The sequence below is a fragment of the Brienomyrus brachyistius genome, chromosome 5, assembly GCF_023856365.1.
Source record: "Brienomyrus brachyistius isolate T26 chromosome 5, BBRACH_0.4, whole genome shotgun sequence".
Taxonomy (NCBI): domain Eukaryota; kingdom Metazoa; phylum Chordata; class Actinopteri; order Osteoglossiformes; family Mormyridae; genus Brienomyrus; species Brienomyrus brachyistius.
The window spans coordinates 23,798,829-23,819,529 of NC_064537.1; the positions used below are offsets into that span (position 1 = coordinate 23,798,829).

The 20,701-nt window shown below is 46.7% G+C and overlaps 1 protein-coding gene across 3 annotated transcripts in view; it reads right to left on the reverse strand.

Moving 5' to 3' along the window:
* The window catches only part of ntn2 (netrin 2), a 49,679-nt gene extending 29,502 nt beyond the window's left edge, over nucleotides 1-20,177 (reverse strand). The window contains exons 1-3 of one of the 3 annotated variants that reach the window (XM_049014783.1): nucleotides 15,525-15,978; nucleotides 5,035-5,136; nucleotides 3,496-4,580 (exon numbers count right to left, since the gene is read on the reverse strand). In XM_049014783.1, the coding sequence (XP_048870740.1) occupies nucleotides 3,496-4,525 (1,030 nt within the window). In that variant the 5' untranslated portion in view covers nucleotides 4,526-4,580; nucleotides 5,035-5,136; nucleotides 15,525-15,978. Of the gene's footprint in view, nucleotides 1-3,495; nucleotides 4,581-5,034; nucleotides 5,137-15,524; nucleotides 15,979-20,097 lie in introns of those variants that run through there. The other 2 variants (XM_049014786.1, XM_049014784.1) reach the window with 2 other exon arrangements.
* Nucleotides 20,178-20,701: the final 524 nt, after the last annotated feature.

The following is a 20,701-nucleotide window of genomic DNA, read 5'->3' on the forward strand; positions in this document are numbered from 1 at the left end:
CATGACCGCTGGGATTCCAAAGGTCTGCTGAAACCGTTTGAAATTCGTCGGTGTATTGTTTTTCGGACAGGCTGATTTTTAAATGATTAAAGTATACGTTACTGGAGAATACGCCCGTCATGCATCTGTCACTATGCCTCGCTGATGAGGAACGTCCATCGCTCCCCATGTCTGTTATCCACTCCTGATGACAAATAACAGAACAAAACGGCTAATGGGATATTAATAGCCGCGTACACTTCAAACCTGACCTTGCGCACAGAGCAGGCCCTGTGTCAGGGAGTCTTCAGCAAGACACGGGTGGGGGGGGGGGAGACAGAGGTGATGACTAGGGACCTCCTACCCCAGCTGCCCCCATGAAGCTCAGCCACTCTTGGGCTTCTTTCAGACAGCTTAGCCCTGTCAGCACTCCACAGTCGATGACAACCAACCCCCAGCCCTAACCCTCATACCCATAATGCCTAGTGTGCTGTGGTACAACGTGTAGGCACACCGATTACTTAGTATTACAATTTTTAAAAGTCAGGCTACAATCGCCATATCATAACCTCTCCCTACTTTAATTCCGCAGATTTGTTCCCCTGACGTGGGTCCCCAGGCAGGTCCTGCTCCTGCTCATGTGGGGACACCACCACCCCACCCCACCCCCCCATCAGCATGACATAATGACATTTGCCTTGGCACAGCCCAGTATACCCCATGTCACACGAAAGTACGCCCTTCGCACAGGGAGGGAGAGACCTTCAATAATTGCCCACAAGATATTTTTTCAGCAAGAACGGTAGTCCTGTGAGGATATGGGGCGCTGGGGTAAGAGTAGGGCTGGGCGGGGGGTGACAGAGCAGACGCAATCCCCTGCCAGAGCTTGCCTACCCTCCCCTAACCCTACCCCTAACCCTCCCCTAACCCTAACCCTCCACTAAACCTAACCCTCCACTAAACCTAACCCTCCCCTAACCCTCCACTAAACCTAACCCTCCCCCTAACCTTCCCCTGACTCTATCACTCTCCATCTCTTTCACCAGGTCTGCCGCTTTTTTGTGCTAAATATGATTACAGTCCCGCATACCAGCAATTACAAGACATAGAAAAATAAACACTCTTCCTTATTTTTTAATTTTTTGGGTCATTTTCTTTCATTAAGGTTAAAAAAAAGACAGGGGCTTTTAAAAGTCATGCTCTGTCCATCAGAAACAAATTCAAAATTGAGTGCATTTTAATTGAACCCTTTTCTGCACATTTAGGTCCAAACCAAAAGGATTCGGGATTTTTAAAAAAATAGTTTGGAACTGTAGGAATATAATGCATCAAAATTCAAATTCCTTCTGACGCAGGCAAAGATGCCAGGTGCTTTTTCTCAAACATACCTTATCATGTATCGTTGTGATTATTTGCAATAGTAATCTGTCATGTTACAAAAACTGCCATAATTTCACTTGGATGGCTTTCAGGACACGTCTGGAATATTATTTCTTATCTGGAGGTCAAAGGCAGTCATAGCCAAAATAACATTCTTGGACACCTAAGCGCTAAACATTTTTCCAGCGACAATAGCTTATGGTGTCCACTGTTTAGACTTGTTCATTGAGGCTTAATATCATAAAGTGGATCGTCATGGCAACACTGTCTGTTTTAAAAATGAACTCGTTGTTAACGGCCGTAAACATGCCTGTCCTCGCGGCTGTTTTGTAGAGTGTCCCTGGTGGAAATCGGTACTAGGAGAATCCCAGAAAATCGCATAATTCTCTATGACAGTGAGAAAGTCACCAAAGTGGAGAGAAGTGAGGATAGGCCGCCTAGCTGTACATAACCTCAGCCCCCCCTAACCATCCCCCTTCCTCTGAAGAAAATGCATTTTTTTTGTTTTGATGCCAGTTTCATCTTGTTCTCCCTATTTTCCTTGCCTTTACAATTATATCCCTTAACAAACAGGTGCAAATGAAACTGCTCACAGAATGATTCTGCAATGCTCACTTCCAGAACCCTCCGTGGCTCCCTCCTCCGACAGGTACCCTCTTCAATTAGGTACTCGAATGTTTACAAAGCTCATTTTCACAAAGAAAATCCTGTCTGGTCTCAAATGCTTTTGGCCAGATTCGTCAGAAATAAATTCCCTCTCATAAGTTCCAACAGTGTTAAAAAACACTGAGGGATCAATAATTGGAAAACAAAAGCAAAAGTTTCCTTCAAAGGCTCCCTGTCAGAGACAATCCAAATGAAGAAAAAATTAATGTGCCACAAAAGTGTTACGGGGATTAGCGGCAGTAATATGGAACAGATAAGGGTTATTTACTCATGATAAATCATCCTGTCATAGGAATCTTGTTCTCCAGTATGAAAAAGAGAGAAAAACACAGTTCCATAAACAAGTATCAGTCTTGCACAATACAGAAGGAAGAAAAAGAAAAACACAATAGCGCATCTTCAAACTTCCATTTAAACTTTCCGTGAATTCAATGGTTTGGCCTGTCCATTGTGATGTCAGAAAGGTTCTGCCAATCAGGGCCCAGAGCCCATCTCTCACCATTCAGCAGCCTTTCATAGGGGCGAGAGAAAGATCGGCCACCTAAGCACGGCTGACAGGTTACATTCAGAGACAGCGCTTGAGCGAGAGCCGCGGCACGGGCGATTATGCCACCGTTGCTGCCGCCGCTGCCACGCATCAGGACCCGGGATGAACTTGACCCAGATCCCTCATTATCAATTCTGAGCCTCATTCAGCCGCTTGTCAGGGGCAGATAATAATTCCTTCAGTCAAGCGGGGGCAGAATGGGCTGTGGTGCAGAGGTGACGGGGGAGAGGCAGAGACAGCTGTTTGTATTTACAGCCCATTATGTTTCTAGGGGGCTTGACCCCCTTTTCTTTCTCCCAAACATTTATGACAATATCTCTTTCCATCCTGGAGTTTAACGAGGATGCCGCGTGTTCCTGGTGATCGTGAGATCAGCTCTCATATGACAATCAAGGACAAACACCCCACATCCCCCCCCCCATTCACTTTTAAGTAGTTCAACAGCAGAGTCCTGTCACTATCTAGCACCCTTAAAGCCCAGTATAGCTCTGCCTTGCTGCGGATTACTGACCTCGTGTTTAATCAGGCGCATGATTGGATATAAATACACAGGAGCCCACCAGCAGAGCTGGCCACGGGCTGCACAGGGGTGCTTAGAAGCTTAGATGCAAGTACCTAAAAAACTATCAAATCAACTGGAACAGCAACATTAGCAAGTCGTGTGTAAATGATAATGAAACAGATTACTTTTTTTTCTCATTGTTTTATCAGGCAAGAAAACTTTTATAAGGTTCATAAAGTGCCCCCTGTTATACAAAAAACAAATGTATTAATCTGTTTACTTTTTTGCTGACTTCAGACCAAGACCAGCAAGCTATGGCTGCTCCTGCTACCGCTGGTTTAAAGAATTCAAACCTATGAGAGAGAGATGTGCATGGAGAAGTGGGGCCCCAGCACTAAAGGAGAGAGAAAGGCAGACTCACGCAGACATTCGTTGGCCTCCCGTGCTGTGGCCCTTTGCCAAGGCCGGTCATAGTGGAAGGGTTTGCATCGGTCGCACTCGGGGCCCTCAGTGTTGTGCTTGCAGTCGCAGACCAGCTTGCCCTCCTTATCCTTCAGACAGCGCGAGGCATGCCCATTGCACTTACAGCGCCCACCCACCTGGAAGTCTCCCACCGCATAAAAGTACACCGGCATGGGTGAGGATGGAGCCGCAGGGTCCTCCTCCCGGCCGGCCCCGGCCAGGTCGCGGGGTAGCTGTGGGCGGCTGAATACCACGCGGATATCGGTCAGGGTCACCCAGTCCTGCAGGACAGGGCTGTTGTCGAAGTCCTTTCCGGACGGACGGCCGTCCAGGGTGCTGAAGGCAATAAGGCCTCCGGAGAGGGGATAGAGGTCGGTGTGTCCGTCTGTGCACAGAGCCTCCTGCTCGTTCTGCTTTGTGATCACTGCCTTGTTGGGCCGATTGTACATGCGCCGGCATTGTGAGGAATAGAACTGGTACGGCGTCCAGGTCTTGCCATAATCCATGCTCTTGTAGATGGCCAGGGACTCAGGCCGCGGCGAGCAGAACTGGAGGCTAACATAGGTGATCTCAAACTTCTTGCCCAAGGACAGTGTTAGCGTGACATTGTGCGGAGAGGTGTGCAGGTTCTCTGACTGCCAGCAAGTGAGGTTGTGAGCCGAGTTGAGGTCGGTGAGGTAGGAGGCGGGATGGGCCCGGCGCGGGTCCGCGGCGTCGCAGATCTGGCAGGTGCGCACGGCGGGCTTCTCCTCACGCTCCACCACGCTGCAGGAGCGAGATGGCGGCCGGCCACACGTGCTGGACACCTGCACCTCCTTCCCGAATGCGGCATTAATGAACTCAGGAATGCACCTCCGGGCGACACCGCTCTCCTCGTAGCAGGGATCTGCGGGGCTCTGCTGGATTGCGAACGGGTTGCTACTGGATGCCGCTGCTGCCGCCAGGGTGAGGAGGCAGGTGCCCAGCAGACATCTCCAAGCGGCGCTCATTCTGCTGCTCGGGCCTCAGGGCGAGAGCGCGTCCTGGTGAGCTTCACCTCCGAGTCTGTGAGCAGAAGCAAAGAGTGCTTGGCTTTAAAAGACACGCAAGAAATTGTAATTGTTATGTTGACAGGAAGAAGCTCTGAGAGCTGAGTCTTGTTGACAGCATTTCATGATAAAAGACAAGATGGGTGGCAACTCTCTGTAAATATAAATTAATGTAAAACACCATTCGCAATGGAAAAGCCCCTAATCGGAAACAAGCAGCGTGTCTCTGGGGTTGTGATGATCAGTGAAGGTGAAGATACTTCGGAAGTGGTGTTTATGCTGTTTGGCAATATGTGCAAGAAATGTGACGGTCATCATTATGTGTCTCCTTAGAAGTAAAGCCAGGAAAAGTGCAGGCAACAGTGTGAATTACTGTTAGCCAAGTTGTTCAGCAGCATTTTCTGTGTGATGATTGTGATAATGATGATGGACAGCGTGCTGGTGTGCCTGGATGCCCTTGTGTCACAAACCTTACGATAGCTTTGCAATCAGGTCAATGATGGCAAAAAGGAAATAGCCTTCAGTAGGGTACAGATGAATCATTTGGTGCTGAGGAGTGCACAGGGAGGATCCTGTAATGTAGAGCATGACAAGAAGAGCATTAAAATGTCATAAACAAAATGCTGAGGGCAAGAAATGATCCCTAGTTGGCTCTGTGTCTGAGGAATGGGTTTATGTGGGCATATGACAGCATGGGGTTGAGTAGCGCATCTGGACACATGCGAGTCAGCAGGTCTATAGCGCATCCAGACTCAAAGTCATCCTCCATCCGCAGAGTCACCCGCTAGGGTGATCATCGCCTCCAGCAAGCGCATTTAAAGTAGCCCATTTAAAATATTAGGCTGAACTTTTATCAAAACGCATTTAGCATCAGCAAAATGGAGTAAGAATCAGGTCAAGGCGCCCGTCACGCCTGCCCGCAGTTCCCTCACATCTGATACCCAGTCATGCTCATTTTTTTTTCCAGATCGGAAATAACCTTCTCCTGTTTTTTTCGGGAGGAGCAATTTTAGTTCTGAGCCATGGCCGGCTACGTGCCGCTAACACATAGCTAGCCTGCTCCAGTGCGGCCAAAAGGCACTCAGCCACTGGCTGAAGCGGGACTGCGGAAACAGCACACTCTGTGCTGCAATGAGAGACGTTAGGGGTGGCTGGCTGGCCTCCTGGTGAATGTCAATGACGCCGCCCATTCAGCACCTCAATTCAAATCTCTGTGTGGGATTCCAGTCAGGCGCGTACCTCTCCAGAGCTGTAGAGAAGTCACAAGATAATCCAGGTCTGTGTGAGATCCGGGCCTCAGCCTGCCAGCGCGCTTTACAAAAAGCTAAATAAAAACCAAGGGTCGGAAAACAAGAAGCTTATGGTATTCACAGCACACTCTGCCATAGCCAACTGTCTAACAGGGCAAAATGGATCCTCCCCCATTGGAGTCTGCCCTTCTGAGGACGTAATTAGGAAAATCTGACCTGAAATTAGCAGTAACAAACTGACACTCGGCGCTGGCAGCCCCACCTCCTGATGATACGTTTCACGCTTCGAGGCACCAGTGACATTTCTGCAAATGTCTTCAACTCATGGCACCAAACAACTGCCTGCATACTGTGCTGAGTTTGCCGAGGGCAACGCACTCTGGCAGTTAAGCACCCATCTTGGAAAATGGGTCCTGGGATGGAAAAGGTGAGCGGAGGAGGTTAAGACCCATTTAACACCCCTGGCACGGTACCCCTCCCTCGCACTGCAGGGCCATTTTCACACGACAGGTTTAATGATAATCAGCCTTGGTGGAACGAGCCCTAAAAATACACTTCAGAGGACCTAGTGCCGATCACACAGCAGAGCGGCTCCTAATTGGGGAATGCAGCACTCCCCCCCGGCCCACCCCGTGTCCCTGTATCGTGGATAACGCCAAGGACCAGCCCCCACCCCCCCCAGCTCTCATCACTTCTTGCTCACTTCCCAGGTTGTCAGAAGTAGCCCCATTCTGGGAACACATCGATGGGCCAAGCCCCCACCCCTCCTGGTCCCACTTCTAAGTATTTACTAAAACCACAATGAGCAACCCTATTATGCAGCACCTCACTCCTCCACTCTGCCCCCCCCTCCTAGAATCAGACTCTTACCATTTCTCTCCCTCTTGTGCCTGCCCTTCTTTTTTGGAACAAAGGCAGGCCATCAAGGGTGCCCTGCCACTTCAAAAGCGAAAGTAAGTTCTCTTTCTTTCATTCTTTCTTTTTTATTGGGCCCAAACATAGCTACTGTCAAAGCAGAGGAGAATGGTCCCATTTGGCCGGCCAACAGCAATCCCCCCCCGCCCACCACCCGACAGTGCACAACACCGCCTCTGAAGCCATTCTCCACCACAATGCGTGCGTGTGTGTGTATGTGTGTGTGTGTGTGTGTGTGTGTGTGTGTGTGTGTGTGCATTCACGCAAAGTGGGAGGTGGCCCGGCGGGTAGGCTTCAGGGTGTCCTGTGAGCCTCCAGAGCCTTGTGCGAAGACCTGCCACAGCCGGGCCAGGACACGGGAGTCAGAGATACCGGCTTGCAGAGGACCCCGCTGATATAATTAGCAACTAATTAGCATTCCCCAAGCTTCCATCAGCACTGCCTTAATGAGCGGCAGAGGAGAAAGGGAGAGGAGAGGGAAAGAGGAGGGGAATCAAATGTGTGTGTGTGTGTGTGTGTGTGGATGCATGTGTTGGGGGTGGGTGTGAGGAATAAGCAGAGCGGGGAAAACAGAGACTGACGGAGCTCAAAGACAACAGGAGTGGCCTTCAACTGGCCATCTATGCCCAAATATGGAGAGCTATACACAACCGTCCGCATGTTATTCCTTACTGCCCCCGAGGGTCTGTTCCTGTCATCAACGTGTAAACAGACCAAAATCCCAACACCACTGTTTAATACCACTTTTACAGCCCCCCCCCCCCCCCCCCACCACCACCAAGAAAAAATATGTTAATAGTGTCAAAGTGGGAAAGTCCAGAAGAAGCAATAGAAAATATGTAAACAATCAAAAAACTAGAGGAACTCCAGACAACAAATCTTACGACAAAAAGCTGACATTTTAAATGTTCTGTGTGCCCAGACTTTGATACATAAATCAGGTTTACCGTGCCAGTGTGTCATTTCCGAAATCTTAATGTTTCCATGGCTGCTCAGGGGAATGAGACCTGATAGGACAGTAAGGAGCCTTTCACTTTGGGGGGGGGGCATGAGGTTTGCTCCTCGGAAAGCTGGAGAAGCAGCTGGATTGCTCCCGATTAGCGGTTCCAAGCTTCGGTGATGAATCCCTCTCTGGTCTCATCCCAGAAACGATATTTGAGGGCAAACCAGACACAAAAAAGGGAAAGGCAGAGCCGTGAACGTGGATGGCTACCAGGAACACCCACTTCTGCTCTTTGTCAGCCATGTTACAGTGTCTCCTGACCTCACAGGCAGTGCACTGGAAATGCGGGGGAAGGGCTGCGATTTTAGTCGTCGTTTTTTTGGATGGTTAAATATTTGGTCTTATGACCATAGTTACATTTTTTAAAAATTAAACATACTTTCATCTCTATTGATCATACCTTGATCTGTGGGTATATCACTCTGATAAATAGTGTAAAACTGAAATGATTTTTAAGGAAACACTGAACTCCAGCAGCAAAACTTTATGTATTTATAGCACGTTTTGCACATGCTTGCATACTGTCTTCAAAACATTACAATTGCATTCAAAACAGAATTACTGTAATGTGTTGCTTTTCTGTAGTGAAAACTATTGAAATATCTGGAAAATCTGAAGAAAGTATAGATAGAATAAAGAAAAATGAGACCAAAGACATTTGATTGCCACTTCAGCTGAATATCCATGCAGCTGTTTTGTTACCTTCCATAAAAAGGGAACCTCTTCGGAAACACCAATAATGGAAAATGCTTCTTAGCAATTGTAAAAAACTGTAAATGTGAGGAAATTAAAGATCACATCCCTGGTTTTCAGTTCTACTGATTCTTAAGTCATTTGAATTTATAAGAGCTTTTCACTGTCTGGATTGATATTACAGGTATTTTGTCAGATCCTTATGTTTAGCTAACACTCATGTCTATGCCTGTAAAAACCAAATATTTTGACGGATGGCCAGGACAGTGAAGCTAACTGGCTCCATATAGACGACCATATAGGCAAACGATTTCCAAACATTTTGAAAGTTATCTGAGTTCTTCTGGGTATCGAGTGCACTCCACTTGGGACTCAGCTGGGGGGGGTGGCAGGGACAGAGGGAGGGTGGTCTTGACGGACAAATTCCGAGAACGTTTTTTCAGCTTTGCCTGTCACCAGGAGATCATCCCACGTTGCCCTTCTTTTCTTTCAGGGTGTTTTTTTGGCTTTTTTCCGCCTTTCATAGTTAAGAGATTAAAATAACAAGGGGTGCTGAGAAGCGTTCCCTGGGTTGGGAGAGGAGCAGAGAGAGAGGGAAGACAGACAGCTTGAGGAACCCCACACCCTGTCCTAAGATTTCGGATTGTGGCAGCAGGAAGTGCGCCCCCCCCCCCCCTCCATAATTGGATCCTCTCTTTGTTGATCTGACCAGCTGAACCTGTGTGAACGCTAGTCCGAGCCCCCCCACTGTTCTAAGGTCCCATGTAATCCCAGGTTGAGCTATAATCAGCTTTAGCAGGCACTAGGAGGTTCGACCAAAGACCATCAGCAACCAGATGAAATTAATTTATCCCTTTCGCTGTCAAGTCCAAACGGAACTCTGCACCGAACCAGGTATCTGGTTACAAGAATGTTGTCAATACATTTCAATATCTCTCTTTTCAGCTTATAAGTAATTGAATACATCCACTGTCTAAACCCTGCATATAGGTCGTAAGTTCTGTAACTATCTTATACAAAAGGCAGTGACTTATCCAGCTGCTGTAATTATTGGTTCATGCTCACACAAAACATCCTCCATGCCAACCTGCTGCACCCCGTTACCTCTGATGCATTTTCTAAAGCCTCCAGATGGATAAACGAAATCTCCATTGACTGGCAAACTCCTCAGGTAATAAAGGCCAAGGGTCAGCTGGCTCAAACCCAGCCTGGGGACAGTGGGACCGACACCAACTGCCAGGAGGAAGGCAGGGACACCGTGGTCACAGCCCAAGGGGGCGTAAGCCGCAGGATCAGAGACAGGCTGACACCCTCAAAAGCTTAAAACCTGGCGCTGAAGTTTCCTTCCTCGGCGTGTATTCCGAGAAACTTGCTTTCCACGCCGGAAGCATATCTGCAGATACTTGGTGCGTCACCGAGCTTGGTGTAAACTTCAAGCAGGCCCGACCCGCGAGGAGTGTGAAGGCAGCCAGCCCGCCAGATGTGCTGTCCCTGGCCCGTCTTCCACTGCGCTGTGATCCCACACACTCACACACGCCACTGTGTGCTGTTAGGCAGCGTCACAAACCCTAGACTCATTAAAATACTTTCTGCGCTCCGCTCTTCCTGCTCCGACGGGGAGAACGCCCATGCAAAAAATGCGGCGGCTCCCCCAACCCATTTCCCCAGCTCCCAATTCCAGTGCCGAGGAAGGTATGGGAACTCCTCAGACACGTCTGGGACAACCGAGAAGATGAGCTTCCAGGTGACACATGAACGTGCTGAACGGGCAGCAGAAAACATTATAAACCCAACAGATGGGGTAGCGCACCAAGATTATCTTGGATTCAAGTACGCAAATTAAAAATAGGAGAAACAGCCAAAACGCTAATATTTAACACATTTAGATTAACCAAATAAACCAGAAAGTAAATTACATGCAACAGAAAGAAAGGGTTTGGGCTGTCTGCCATGCAAACCTCTTAGCATAGTTACTTGTAAATCTGTTATCTGCTACAACACTAAATAATGACACTCTTCAGGATGTTTCCTGAAAAAAACACTGAGGCCTGTTTGTCGATGGAAACGCCACAAAGACCCGTCACCTGATGATACTGGGTAAGAGTCACATGGAAACACATCGCAGGTTGACAATCCTAAATTAACATACAGCCATGTGACCTAATGCGATCTGGTACACAGGAAACTCCCTCAGTAAAACACTTAATTCTATACTTTGACAGTAATTCTAATCCATAGTGTAAATCAGGGTAAGTATTCATTTATTTCAGTAGCAATTCAATGTAGGCTTTGAGGAAAGTCTTGGTTGCATTTATATCAATATAAAATTACAGAACGCAAGAGGTCTCTATTTGCCTAGTAATATCAGAGCATACCAAGGACACAGCTACACTACATTAAGGTACAAAATGTGACTTCAAATTTCAAGAAATTTTGGAATTCATAAGAAAAGTGGCCCAAACCAGGGAGAGGTAAGAAAGAGGTAATGTCACAATGCAAGGAATGATACAAACCAGGTTATTTCTCTATGTGGACTCTTCTGATCTCTGTATCAATGACACTCGAGATTAAACCATCTAACAAAAATAAACATAAAATTTTGCAATGATGTAAACATGCCAAGCATTGAGCGGCACAAATGACTGATTGTGACCACAGAAGGAATTCAGCACCATGGATAGATCCTGAAGAAAGGAACGTGTTGGTCAGTTCTCTTGGGTGGATGGTTGCCGAAAACACACAGCATACTGCGACACTGCAGAAACGCAACTCAGAGAGAGGCCTGCACCGCCATATTCCTTTCACACTAACAGGAAGCCGGAACATAGCCAACTAGACTTTCAACTCTTCATGATTTGAGCCACCCTTCACATTTTTACTGAAGAGAATATATTTTGCAATAGATCAGTAACTACACTGATTTATGAAGCATGTGTGCATCCAGTCATTTTGCTTGCATAAGTGCAAAGTTACATCACCATAAGATGACAGAAGTATAGCCGTTGTTGGGAATGTCAAATGCCTCTTGATGTCTCAGCTTTAACGTTTCCAATCACCACGCAAAATGAAAACAAGCCTCAGGAGCCCAGCAATCTTTTCCCTTATGTTGACTCCCTTCCCTTCAAATCATGACTTTCATGTCATCCATTCTTGCTGGTTATGTGGGACTCCCTCTCCAGAAGAGGTTTTGCAAGTGGGAAGCGGGTTTGACCATGGAGTAGGGGCCTCCACGGCCAGGTGTTTCCGATGTAAATCAGCGAAAGTGGCTCACCAGGCCCTGCTCCTTTTCGCATTCCCTTTGCCCCCGAAGGGCTCCGGCTCGGTGCTGCGGTAGGCAGCCTGTGGTTTCTGCAGCACTCCAACAGGAAGGGTGCATTTTCCATTGCACAAGTGTGTCGCGAGCAGCGAGGCTCGGGCCGCTTTGAACTCCGGGGGAAACCGCAAATCATTTTATTAAGCTCTCAAATACCGACGGGCATTACTGAGCGTGCCAGGACTTTTCAAAAGAAGCTGGACTCCTTAACCCCCCCTCCAGCATTTTCTGCTGTGTTCAATTGAGCCGACTTAGCAAGCCAAACGGAAACGGTACTTTCCCGATCTGAAAGTGACGCCGTATTCACAGTCTCCAGGCGACCATGGCAACTGGGCAGACATATTTCCTATTTATCCGGATTGGTAATTGTGTGCATAAACTGGCCGGGAATTGTAGTCACACCCTTTGGAAACCAAGAACTGGATTATGTTCACAACCTGTTACTAGCATTCCATGTCCAGTGTGTGCTGAAGCCAGAGGAAGGGAAACGACGGGTCTGTGGTCGGGTGCGAGTCTGAAGCAAGTGTGACAAATGAGGCAGCCAGAATGCCAACGGAGGAGGAGGGGGGAACGCAAAGGAGAGTAAAGAGAAACATCCCAGCTCTGTGTGTGCCACCCCAGAGAGGAATAACAACCCCTGGTGGGGTGGAGAGTAAGGACTGAAGGAAAGGGTGTCCAGCCAGGGAACATGCAACCTGGGTATCCTGCGTATCCTCAGCATCTGGAGGAAATCTGAGAAGATGACACATGCACTTAGCCAAGCCCGGAACCACTGGTGACTGGGATGAGGCATCCCGGCACAGATTTCACAGGAAGCGACCTTCTGCAAGGTTCAGCGATGACTAATGATGATTAGCTAAAAAAAAAAAAATAGACTCCTTCACAGACAATAAGCCGCACACTGATCTCAGACAGAAAGTGGCACTTGTCATTCAAACCTACCGCAGTCGATTACGCACAGTGTGACTGAGTAATAGCCCTCACGGTGCCGAGAATGCCTAAAGTGTAAGGAAACTCCCATTAATTAAAGTACTTCAGCCTTCCAGTTAGTTATGACCTGATTATATCAATTTACTTTTCATCACAAACCATCATTTTATGGTCAAACTATAGAATTCAGTACAACATAATATCACTGAAGCTTTTCAAAAGGCCCCCAATTTAAAAAAACTATTAATTCCTAATAGAAAGTCAAGGGGGCAGTGAAGGCAGGTGGGAGTGTAGAGGATTTAGAGTAAAAAAAAATTAAAGAATAATTTACATGAGGTGATGTTTCCCGTTCTGTGTGTGTGCCAAAGAAACAGGGAGAAGCCTTTTGTTTCAAAAAGGGGCAATGACCTGCTCCACCACAGAAGGTGGGGGGGGCACAGTGGGGGGGAGGATTTCCCGTGCCCCCGTCACCTGCTCGGGTCTGCTAAAGGCTCCTTCGTCCGACAGGGGCATCATTACGGCTCGGCTGGGCGACAGGAGAGGTGCTCCCCTGTCCCTAAACGCTCACAAAGCCGGTCAGATCATCTCACCGCCGCTCGGCGCTCAGAGGTAGCGACAGACGGCGAGGAGAGGAGCAGAAGCGGAGGCCACGCCGGGCTGAGCCTCCCCCGGGGCTCGGGGCACAAAGCGGAGAGGCACGGGCACGCCGCAGCTGATTATTACGAACCGCATGGGAAGGCAAGGGCGTCGGCCTGCATCTGACACGTCTGCCACTAATGAGGGATTTCGGTCAGGAAATAAAAGAACGTATCAATTAATCAGCTGGGATCTATTTTACGAATCAGCCTGTCTCCGAAGGTGATTCCTTGTGCCGCAGACGCCCCATTCTTGGGGTGTGATAGCAGAGGACTGACTCAGTACAAAGGCTGATGTTACCGCACCTGTTTCGGTCCCGCTGATGGCGCACAGCACAAACGCCATATCGGCAGGGAAACTAACGAGCAGAGGCGTAGGAAGAACGCAAGCCATCCCTCCCCATTGTCAAGGGGTGTGTTCCAGGGGGGAAAAAAAACAACATATCTCATTTCTTTGTTGTCAAGACCAGTATAATTAACTGAAGCACAACTTGCGATTTTGCAGAAGGTACAATTTGCAGTAAATTGAAGAATCCATACACCAAAATATTTGTTCATTCATCAAAATATTTCTCATGAGCCCCTGCACTCAGGCCCAAGTGAATCTTTTTTCTGGCCTATCACTGTTGTCCATTTGTAAATATAAATATCTGATCTGACAGTTGTAGGTTACCACCAGACAGCCACAGAAATAAATAAATATGTGCCTGAAATAAAAATCTGATATAGCGCTATTGGTTTCCATTTTCATTTCAAACACTAATGTGGGACTGGCTCCAATATAAATTACAGGTGTAGTAACAGATTATTAAAATAATCTCTCCGGCTCGAAATTCACTGAGTAAATTCCCTAGTCTTCCACTGAACGAGTAGTTCGGGGATCTCATTAACAATTCCCTTTCTAACAGGTTAATACCAGTCATAGGGGGTTAATTTAGTCCTTGAGTCGATTAATTATACTAAGATTAATTACACAAAGTAATTGTTCAAACCTGGGATTGCTTTTTACGTGTCATTGATTGTCAAAAAATAGAAAAAGATATCAAATTATCTTATCGCACTATTTTTTTCTATTAAACTACATTACTGGATAATTGTACTTCTAACTGGGCAAGGTGAAAAAAGTATATAGTACCGAACATATCATTTCTTTTTAAAATTAAAAGTAACGACATGATTCCTAGAAATAAAAAAAATGCTTTGAAAATAAAATCCGTGTATTGCATAACAGAACAAATCAGTTATTGTTTTTATAAGATGAAAAACATTCCATTGTCTTATCCTTGCGTTTTGTCCTTTTTTATTCTTTTTCATTCAGTGTTTGTTGGCATATTTATCCAGCTAATGTGCAGTGAAATCATATGTTCAAATCCGGCGAAACAAGCTCGGCATGCCGACAAGTCAAACACAAGAGATTGAGAAATTCTGCCTTCGTAGCTTCGGCAAATTAATAGTAGGAGCCGCAAGGTGTTGCTTTGTTTGGCACGGCTCTCTGGGTCTACAAGGAATAATTACAAAAACACATACTGGACGCTGAGTGATCCAACTCAGTCGGGAGATTTTTACGCTAAGCTTTTACTCCCCTCAACATGAAAACCAAGTTAACGGGACATTTCTTAAGTTTATACCCCGCTTTCGGGATTATAGGTTACACCTGCCCTCCTTGCCCGTAAGATCACTACGAGTCGTGCAAGTTATATGCGACGCGCAATTACAGCAGCGCAATTGTAAAGATTAAATAAATAATGTTGTAAGAACACGAAAAAGCGACGTTTTCGCCAGTATTGCCGCGTACAGGTCAATCACCGACAGTTTCATTTAGTGTACGTGAAGATACACATTTAGTTGCTTTTCCTAGGAAAATATGGCTTTAATATCTTCATGGATAAAATGCTGTTCAGATGGTCTCTTTATAACCTGAACAGGACACCTTCATTTTTAAAGTTTGTGTGATCGTACACGTTTCTAAATAAATGCATGTTTTATGTCTAACACCGTGCTACGCACGTCAAAAAACTATTTTCTTTTAACATGTAACAATGCACTTCCACGGTTAATACAGACTTATGCCAATTAATATAAAATCAAGTCAGCAGTTATTTTGTTTGCCAAAATTAACTCGCAATGACAGACGCTTAAAATAAAACGTTTTCCTAACCCATTAAATTATTTCCAGTTTACAATAACAGACACGGTAATGGGAACGCGTGTGGAAACTTACCAATGATGTGTCAATTCCTAAAATAAAACTCCTTTTAAGAAAAAAAATAATTTCAAAAGAGACAATCCAGCCACTGGAATCTAAAAACTGAAAATATAATGTAATCGTAAAAATAAAATAAAATCACCCAAACGATGAAAAGTGTTTTTTTTTCTCTCCCTGTTTTACTTGTGTATGTCACAATTAGTATAGCTCTGCCGGCAAGTTTAGGCAGTAAAAGCACAGTTTACAGCCCTTACTGCATTTACTGCTCCACGCTGATATCTGTCTTAGGCGACGCGGACGAAGCAATAAGGTGAGAAACTGCGCTCGGCTGCTGCGTTTAAAGCGAGTATGAAAGCCCCAATAGATCCATAGGTTGAAAAGCGGGCGAAGGATACTCCCCATTAAAATCAATTCCAGACTTTGAAAACATTGCTCACAAGAGCCCCGTGGCTCATAGTCGAAACCGCACAGAACGAGAGAGAGAGAGAGAGACGGAGGGAGAGAGAGAGAGAAAGGTGGGGGCGATTCACAACTTTACCATCGAGTCCATATTAATTCAATTAACATCAAAACAGCGCTTGGATCTTGTATCCTTTCCGTGCCGTCTTGGGAGATAAAAAAGAATGCCTGAAATAATGAATAAAACCTAGATAAAAGTGAAATTTATAAACATGTTAGAAAGGAAAGCGACCTACTGGAATATTTATATTTATAGATATGTAGTCTGTGTTATTGTAGTAACAGGGAAACCACAGTTTCTCTCCCCCCACCTCCCCCAAAAAGTTACAAAAAATCGTGGAGATGTGATCGCGGTAAAAACGACAGACGAGGTAGATGGTGTTTTCACTGGCAGCCATATGGCACTCGTAAAGAGGGCACGAAACACGGCACTTGTTGAAACGGAGTATATGGCGCTTAGAGGCACGGAGAGACTTTAAGGCCGACCTGATTCATATTACATACTTTAAAAAAATATAAATTGGCTTCTGCATATGAAATGCACGCAGGGGTATGACTCGACAGGCATTAATGGGGCCACAAATGATTAAATGATTTTTTTTCCTCCATACTGTTGTGTGTCTTGAAAACATTAAGGGTAAATAAAATTATTTACAATTCAGCCTCACAAATTCACACATTTTGAAGTATTACATGAGTAATGTACACCCTTAGGATTCGTGCCACTTGCTACGCTTTGAACCCTGCTTTTAAAGAGCAGATTTACAGGAGACTTAGATGCATTAGGTCATTTTGACCCTACACAGTAGACTGCTTCTCAAATACTGTACGCATCTAAATAAGCGAGAAGAGAGAAGGCAAATGTGGGCAGGCAGCGGCAGCTGGAAGGCATTAAAAGGACAGCACCGTAGGAATCAGAAACACCCAGCAAGTAAATGAAAAGGCAAATCATAAATATAAAGCTGAAGTTAATGCACAGTTCAGCTGTAAGTGGCCTGAATGAGACAAGAAAATCTGTTTCTTGTCTCTTTGAATTATTGTCCCCCCCCCCCCCCCCCCCCCGCCCCCCCCATTCTGTCGCATTCAGTTTAAGGGCAGAACAGATTTTAACGCCGCCGATTGTGGAGGTGGCAGAGCAAAAACCTCGCTATCAATCTCAACACCTCCTCTATATCATGCACAAGGGACATAACACATTCCTGCCTTCATCCTCTTAACTCCCCCCTCAAAATTTCATACCATCTATCCTGGGTGTGTGTTTTTGAGGGGCCGTACATAGTGCTGGCTTCCCTTGACTCCATTTTAAGAAGATCAACATTCTTGCTGTATTTACTGCTCAAATTGCTCACTTGGGATCGGACCTTAAATGGAAAATATCGCAAGTGCTGAGCGATTCCTCTCCTCCATGTTGTCCACCAGCAGGAACTGGGGCCACATTTAGGTTCATTAATTACCTCAGCATTGCTGGCTTTGATCCCTACATTATCAGAGGCGAACCAACAAGAAAAAGGTGTGTGGCCCTTGTACACACAAACACATGCCGAGTGCATGTATGAGAGGAGTGGAAGAGCAGAGGGGGCTTGGGGGAGGGAGCGAGCGCTCGCTGCCCGCAGCCCACCTGCCTGCTTGCTAAATTACGGCCCCGTGCTCAACGCTGGAGATTCGCTCAGAGGAGGAGGCCTGGATTTCACGCCGAGCACCGTAATCCACCGACAACACAGGAGTTATGGGATCGACAACAACGGATTTCCCGGCGGTCTGGGGACTCCTAATTCACGTCTCGGCTTTCGCTCTGCCCTCTCTGCCTCTGTCTGTGGTTACAAAAAAAAAAAAACAGGAGAATATGCCCATCTTTCATTTTCATTCAGATCCCAGATCTCACACAGCTCTCCTTCATTCTTAGCAAAACTGCGTTCAGTGCTCCTCGGCTATGACAACTTATGACCTATTCATCATATAACCGCAGCATCTGAGATCCAAATGCATCCCACTGAGACGTGATGGGCAAGTGAGTCCTGCACAGATGGATTTAGGTCACTGTGCACTTCATCGCTGCAAATGCAGCATATCTACGCCAAAAACCTTCCGTCTTAGGTGGAAGTCCTGTGCTTTTGGGAGTCTCATGCTCCCTTTTCCTGTAAAAGCATCTTGTTTGTGCCTGAATGCTGGGATCGCTCACAATAATTGAAACCTTGTTTCTGCATGAATCATTAATGAATGTTACGTGTTATGCAAGCACATGGCGGGGGTGGGGGGGTCATCTTCGCCTTAAAAATTCAGAGGCCCAGTAGCCTGTGGGGAGACACCAGCCCGCGCTGCAGGAGCACTGTACAGATCGACGTGGCGCCTCCTCCTGGCCCCTCCTGGCTGTGCCACGCCCCCTCATGCCATCCAAAGTCTCGTCGGGGGTCACCTGCTAGAGCTCGACAGAAGGGACCCTCTCCTCCAGCGCCACGGCAACCGTCCTCATGGTAGCCTGGAGCCACCAGCAAACCGCATCGCTCTGAAGGTAATTGCATAAATCCATAAATAACGACCTGATCCAAATTCCATGCTTTGTGGACTTCCCCTCCTTCACACACCTGACGCAAGTACACACTCTGCCCACTTCAGTCTCCCGCCCTTACACCGCTCTGCTTTGCCAGCAAGATAAATGGCAGCGGTCACCCTACGCCTGACGCATCCCGCTAAATTAGCTCCATCCATCACGGTGGCGCAGGAGATTCTCAGCCTCCTTTTATCTTTCCAGGGGAAGCGCTCCAGTGGAGCGCACAGTCCACACATCCACGCGCTGCCAGCAGGTGCCCCCCCCCCCTCCCCGTGTACCGCCATTGCCCAAGCTCACGGGGGCCTCATCTTGCTTCCCAAAAAGCTAGGTACCAGTCTCTCCCGGTGCGTGTCCCGCCGCGGGCAAAACAGAGGTCAGTCACTCTGGGGAAAAAAAAACAGGATGAAACAACCACATGCGTCTGGACATGCTAACACTCGCACATGCAGTTGCAGACAAACAGGCCCTCGCTCGTTCGCTCGTTCGCTCCCGCCGTGTGAGGCTGACACTGTGCTGGGGCGCGCCTCACTGCCAGATAATAGCCGTGTTGTGGGAGGGGGGCAGTAACTCCCCCCACTAGCCGGTGGTACCTGTGCGTGCTACAGGCTCAGGATGCCTGCCATGGAATTTTCTGGCAAGATCCCCAGATCCCAGTTTTGTATAGTTTTCACAACTGCAGACAAAGCAACGGAATACAAAACAGCATGTAACATGTAATAAAAAAAATCTTTTATCTATTTTTCTGCAAATGTATGATAAATCTGTAAAAGCAGCTCATGTACACATGATGTATGTATATATAGTGTATAAACTGTATGTATATGTATGTATATATGATGCATACTCATATGTCTGAGATTCACCGGCATAATGACTGTCAACATGGTATTAACACCTCAGTAGTGACATGGCCGTCCGCCATGCTGATCTCTGCATGCTGAAACCGCTCTGTTAGTCACATTTGTATGCATTTACAGTGAGGATTCTCTGAAATAACTTAACACACAACCCCCCCCTCTCCTGGCCACCACTTAGTCCAGCCCAACCATTGATCAATTGCATTATAAATCCGCTCTAGGTAAGGACTGATGGGGGGGGTAAGTGAGATGAATCTATGTCGCTGGAGCAGTGCCCGGGGCACGAACAGACTGTTAAACACATCTGAACAGTCGAGAAAGGTCACTGTAATAAACAGGTACGGTCTGAATGCAATTTAGTTTGAGAAAAGACAAGTTAATTATAAACCAGGTTAATGGGGGGAAAAATCATACTGAATTCACAACCAGCAAAACTGCATGTGTATACTGACCAGAGAAGTAATTAAAAAGGTCTAATATACACACTGATCATGATTAAGCAACATGCAATTATTGTGTAACATGTAATACACCGTATAAAAGTCAGTTTTGAAAAAAGCTGCATTTTATAAAATGCTAATACATATGCATTTCAAGTTCTAATCCCTTAAATCCGGATTGAAAGTCCAGGGTTCCTAGGCACATCTCCACAGATTATCGCTTTAATTACAAGTGGGGACAGATTAGGCTAAGGCAGAAAAAGAAAGAGGCTTCACACACTCACTTGCCGTCACAGAAACTTCAAGCTGAGCAATCTGCTGTCCTTTTGTGTTACTGCGCTTGGTTTTACTGAATTGGTTTAAGTAAACAAGCTCCAGGCGATGTCTAAAAGGGCGCTTGTGTGGCGCCTGGGTTCCCCGCCGCGGACGGCCCTCGCGTAAACGCCGGCGACCGGCTCTCGGCCCGCTTCATCTTTGGCTGCTCCGCCGCATTCGGAGGCATGCCGCGCTGCTTTGTGCGGGGAATTCCGTGGGTAGAGCTTCCCTGGGTGGAGTGTGCCCTCTTGTGACCACACTGGGGACCTTCTGCACGGCTGTGAGACAGCCTGCCAAAACTGACCCATTCTGGCTACGGCCCGCTGACGGACACCGTGCTGAGAGTGCAAGACTGCACTGTCCTCAGTGCATTGTTTTGAGGCGGTCGCTATTAGAAAGAAATTAAATAATAGATCATCCTGTACTATAGGTTGTAATTTAGGGTTATAATTTTAGATATCGCTATGAAAAATAAAGGATGACCAAGCATAATTATCATTCGGAGGGAGAATATGTAGGTGCTGCAACTTATGGTTTGTCAGTTGACCCGAACAATATTATTTTACACACGTG